This window comes from Trachinotus anak, unplaced genomic scaffold (genome assembly GCF_046630095.1).
Source record: "Trachinotus anak isolate AG129_WGS33_773 ecotype Australia unplaced genomic scaffold, CSIRO_AGI_Tana_v1 ptg000032l, whole genome shotgun sequence".
Taxonomy (NCBI): domain Eukaryota; kingdom Metazoa; phylum Chordata; class Actinopteri; order Carangiformes; family Carangidae; genus Trachinotus; species Trachinotus anak.
In genome coordinates, this window is record NW_027273883.1 from 20,630,001 (window position 1) to 20,634,273 (window position 4,273).

Sequence of the window (4,273 nt, forward strand, 5' to 3'; positions counted from 1 at the left end):
CATGTACTAACAGTGGTTCTAATTTACTTACTAAAAAACTACTACAAACTGGGTTCTTCGATACTGGTATACTGGTCTTTATGCTGTACTAATGTTCTGAAACACATGCACACAACACATATTTTTCCCAGTGTTACCACAGCAGATTGGTCTTATCTTCCTCTCCACAGTTTCTTTATGAACTATTCTTTTAGCACATTTTATAAAAATGTTCACCTGAAAAAAAAGTGAGCTTCTACAGTGAAAACACTACAATTAATTAATCTGCTTTTCTACCTGCAGAAAGGTGTCAACTCTTTCTAGGACTATTTTTTCTGACTGTTTATACGGGAATGGATACTTTAGATTTGACACGAAAACAGATACATATTATTTCTTGCTTACAATATAAAAGGCTTTCTTTTGCTCACAGTCTGAATATGTCAGCCATACAGTGTGTATCAAAAATAGCATTACAAGTCTTACCTGTGCCATACGCCAGGAGCAGCAGCAGCAGCAAGGCCATTTTCACAAGAGCTGATTGGTTCGTCATTTTCACCTGGCTGCAGGTGCCCAGTCCCATAAGACTTCAAATCAGAGCTCTGCGGTTTCTTTGTTGAGTCTGAAAGTTTTGTTTTTCCAGTAAGCACACAACTGGACAGAATACTCAAATGCTGATCTAATAAAATTTATAAAAACCAATTAAAAATCTGTTACACAACAAAGAAGGTCCAAATATCTTCACCTCAGTATCACACTGAAATGCAGACACCTGTTCTTGCCAAACCCCCTATGGTAACTGTGACAGGGAGAGGGTCTCTGTCAGAGGTTATATAGGGGCAGATGAGAGGAAACGTGAGAGGGGAAGGAGAAAGAGAGAGAGAGAGAAAGCACTAGTCTCTCATCCGTCCTTTAACCTCAAAAGCGTCACTGTTGTTACTGTTCTAAAAAAATGGGAGGTGATGACATGAATGACGTCTGTCCCCCTCTCGGTCTGTTTCTCCGTTACCTCAGAACTATGCCTGCCTATTCTTTGTCTGTCTCAATTTTTTTTTTACTTCTTTTGTTTTCTTTTTGCCACCTCTCTCTCTATCCCTCTTTTTCTCTCTCTCTCTCTATCCCTCTTTCTTTCTCTCTCTCTCTCTCTCTCTCTCTCTCTTTCTCTCTCTCTCTCTCTCCCTCTCTTTGTCTCTCTCTCTCCCTCCAGGCCACCGGATGAAAGCAGGGGAGGCAGCCCCCCTGGGGGAAGAGCAGATGGAGAAAGATATTTCTATCATTCCATCGTTTTTTCTTCTTAAAAAGAGTTACATTCTTCTCAAGCACACAGACTAAACTGCACATACACTGCCAGATTCACATTACTGAAAACATCCTGTAGGATGCTGAAATCAACAAACCTCTGTGACACCTTCTTTACAACAAAGCAAACATTTTCTAAACTTTGTGAAATAGCTCAGTGATTGCAAAAGAAAAAGTAGTTTTTGTATAAGTGGACAATTCAAAGTCAAAACAAACTATAAAGACTTTAATAAAAGTGAAACTTTAAGTCAGTGATATGTAGAAATATAACCAGGGGTTCTTATTTGGCATTAAAGGGTACATAAAATTTAAAAGTGCAGGAATTACAGGAATAACAGTAAAAATGTCACTGTCCCATTTAAATGTCACAGTGAGTCATGATACTGACTTTTTTTGCAAAAGACATAAACAGGTCACAGTCACAAAAGTACAGGTATGAATAATGAAATGTTTGTTGGCTGAATTTAGATGTTTCACTCTCAGGGTCCTGGTATTTTGCATGCTGGCTCATTGTCACAGTCATGACTCAGTGGGTCACTGTTATTATGTTGATAGTAACACCCTGTGCTTTTCCTACTATGACAGTCAAAATGTCTGCTGTGAAAAAAGGGCTGCAGTGTCTAAAAGAAGTGCAGCCATCATCAGTGTTAGTAATCATACCTACGTTTGACAAGATTGACTTACAAACGGCTTTAATCATTCGTCTCTCTGCAAACTCATGATCTGGCTTCAGGGCTTTGATAGTGAACATCCCAGACCTCCTGAGCTGTTTATGGTCGGTATCAAGGTTACACATGCATGCACGTGCTCGCACACACACACACACACACTCACACACACACACTCACATACACATACACATTGCACAGTATCAGTCAATATCCCAGTCAGATTGAATCAGTACAAATTTCATCAAATTCTCTGACTGAAAGATCTGAAAAAACTTAGAAAAAAACATTTTTATGATAATGATAATATTTTTTTTTTAAAAAAGACTACGAACCTACGCATCTTCTATTTAATGTCTTTGATAGACAATATCTCACAAATACTTTTTGGTCCAGTTACAACTGCACTGCAGGCAGGTAAGACCATGGACAGTTTTCTCAGCAGACATTTTGACGTGTCACACAGGTGTTACTAATGACAGTAATGGTGGTTCTGTTCTATTCAGGTGTCCTGACACCTGTAAGTCATGACAGCGTGACAGCGAGCCGGCATGAACAAGACCAGGACGCTGATACTGAAGCATCTAAGTAGAAGTCATTCATTCAGCCATCATTTATTTCAATATTTACACCTGTGGTTTTACTTCTGTGACATGATGAATGTCTGCTGTGAAAAAGACCGATGGAATATTTATATAAGAGGTTCATCAAAAAACTTTAGTCGTTACTATTAGTTTGATGCTTCATGCTTAAACATGCCTGAGATAAAAGGATCAGCCTAATGACTCTATTTGACTGAAACACTCAAACACACACGCACACACACGCAGTTTACGTCACTGCTCTTTCATCTATGCGGCGTTAGTGCCGGCCGCCAGTCAACTTTTGTTCCTCTGGGTCCTATAACTTCCATTGGCCAACAGCCAGCCTGCCCCTCCCACGCTCCTCTTGATAGCCTATCAATGTATCCATGCCATCGTCCAGTCAGCCAGTCAAAGGGTAGAGAGTCCAAGGGGGCCACCTATCAGGTTGATTATCAGGAGGTGCTATTATGGCTCATTAGAACGGAGTGTGCTCATAATGAGGGCTGTTAACAAGGGCCATTAACGAGGGTGGGCACACACTGACAGCTGCTGGTATTACATTTGTCTAAGCTCAGTGTTTTTCTCTCATTCACTGTCTTGATTGTTAAAAACTCTAATTTTCATTGATGCTGCTGACTACATTGGGTCACTGCAGGCCCAAGACTCAACAACACTCAAGCCTCAGCTGCAGAGATACTTTATGCACATTATGTAGAGATCATGGTTTCTAAGACTTATTATTATGTGCATCTGTCTGGGCTGCTCCATGTTATTCTTTATAGCAAGTAATCTTTTTTACACAACATGTAAAAATTATATAATGCTCAGTAGTGTTTTGGTTCACTGACATATCTTCATTCTTCATTTGTAAACACTGAAACAAGCTGTTAGACGAAATGTCAGATGTCCCAAATATGATAGACCTTGTCCTTGGACCTTGTCCATTCCACTCACACAGTGGAAACAACTTGTTAACAGCAGCTGCAGTTCTTCATTACAGTCTAATCTAGACTGGATCTGTTCTGCATTTTAGCATTTTGACAGACCTCTCAGAAAAACATGTATGAATGTACAATGCAAATGCTTCAGTTGCAGTTACACCTGTAAAAGGTTGGTGAAGTGTGAGCTTTTTTCTGTGTAGAAGGCTGCATTGGTTAAAATAGAAGTTGACCTGCATGAAAAATTAGGTTGGAATATATCCACTGTAGGTGCCCTGTTTACGATGAAATAACCCATAATGTAAAAAGAAAATATTTAAATGACAAACCTACAGCTAACTTAATGTGAATAGCTTAATTAAATTTTCATTTTCATGTCACACTGAGGGGAGATATTTCTAAGCATTCTCCAATACAAATGTATTTAGTAGACAGATTCATATAATAATTAATTAATAATATAATAATTAATATAATGTATCACTGAGTTTAATAGTTAATTAATGAATGACTTAAGTAAATTTAGCTAATGAAGCTTTGTGAAAAAGTTCATTCACCCAAGAAAGCACTCTTGGATAAGGTACACACACACAGATACAAACACACACACACACACACACACACACACACACACACACACACAGATACAGACATACACACACACACACACACACACACACACACACACACACACACACACACACACACACACACGCCATTGAACATCCAGTGTTCCTCTCTTTGTCTTTGTGACCAATAAATAAACAAAATACTGAGAACAATTGGCTGTTCTGTTGGTGCCAAA

At 38.9% G+C, this 4,273-nt stretch overlaps 1 protein-coding gene across 3 annotated transcripts in view; it reads right to left on the reverse strand.

Moving 5' to 3' along the window:
- Positions 1 to 905, reverse strand: part of ncam3 (neural cell adhesion molecule 3) — a 10,916-nt gene extending 10,011 nt beyond the window's left edge. Inside the window, exons 1-2 of one of the 3 annotated variants that reach the window (XM_071469873.1) lie at positions 725 to 899; positions 466 to 601 (exon numbers count right to left, since the gene is read on the reverse strand). In XM_071469873.1, the coding sequence (XP_071325974.1) occupies positions 466 to 562 (97 nt within the window). In that variant the 5' untranslated portion in view covers positions 563 to 601; positions 725 to 899. Of the gene's footprint in view, positions 1 to 465 lie in introns of all 3 variants that reach the window. The other 2 variants (XM_071469872.1, XM_071469874.1) reach the window with 2 other exon arrangements.
- Between the last annotated feature and the right edge of the window lie 3,368 nt (positions 906 to 4,273).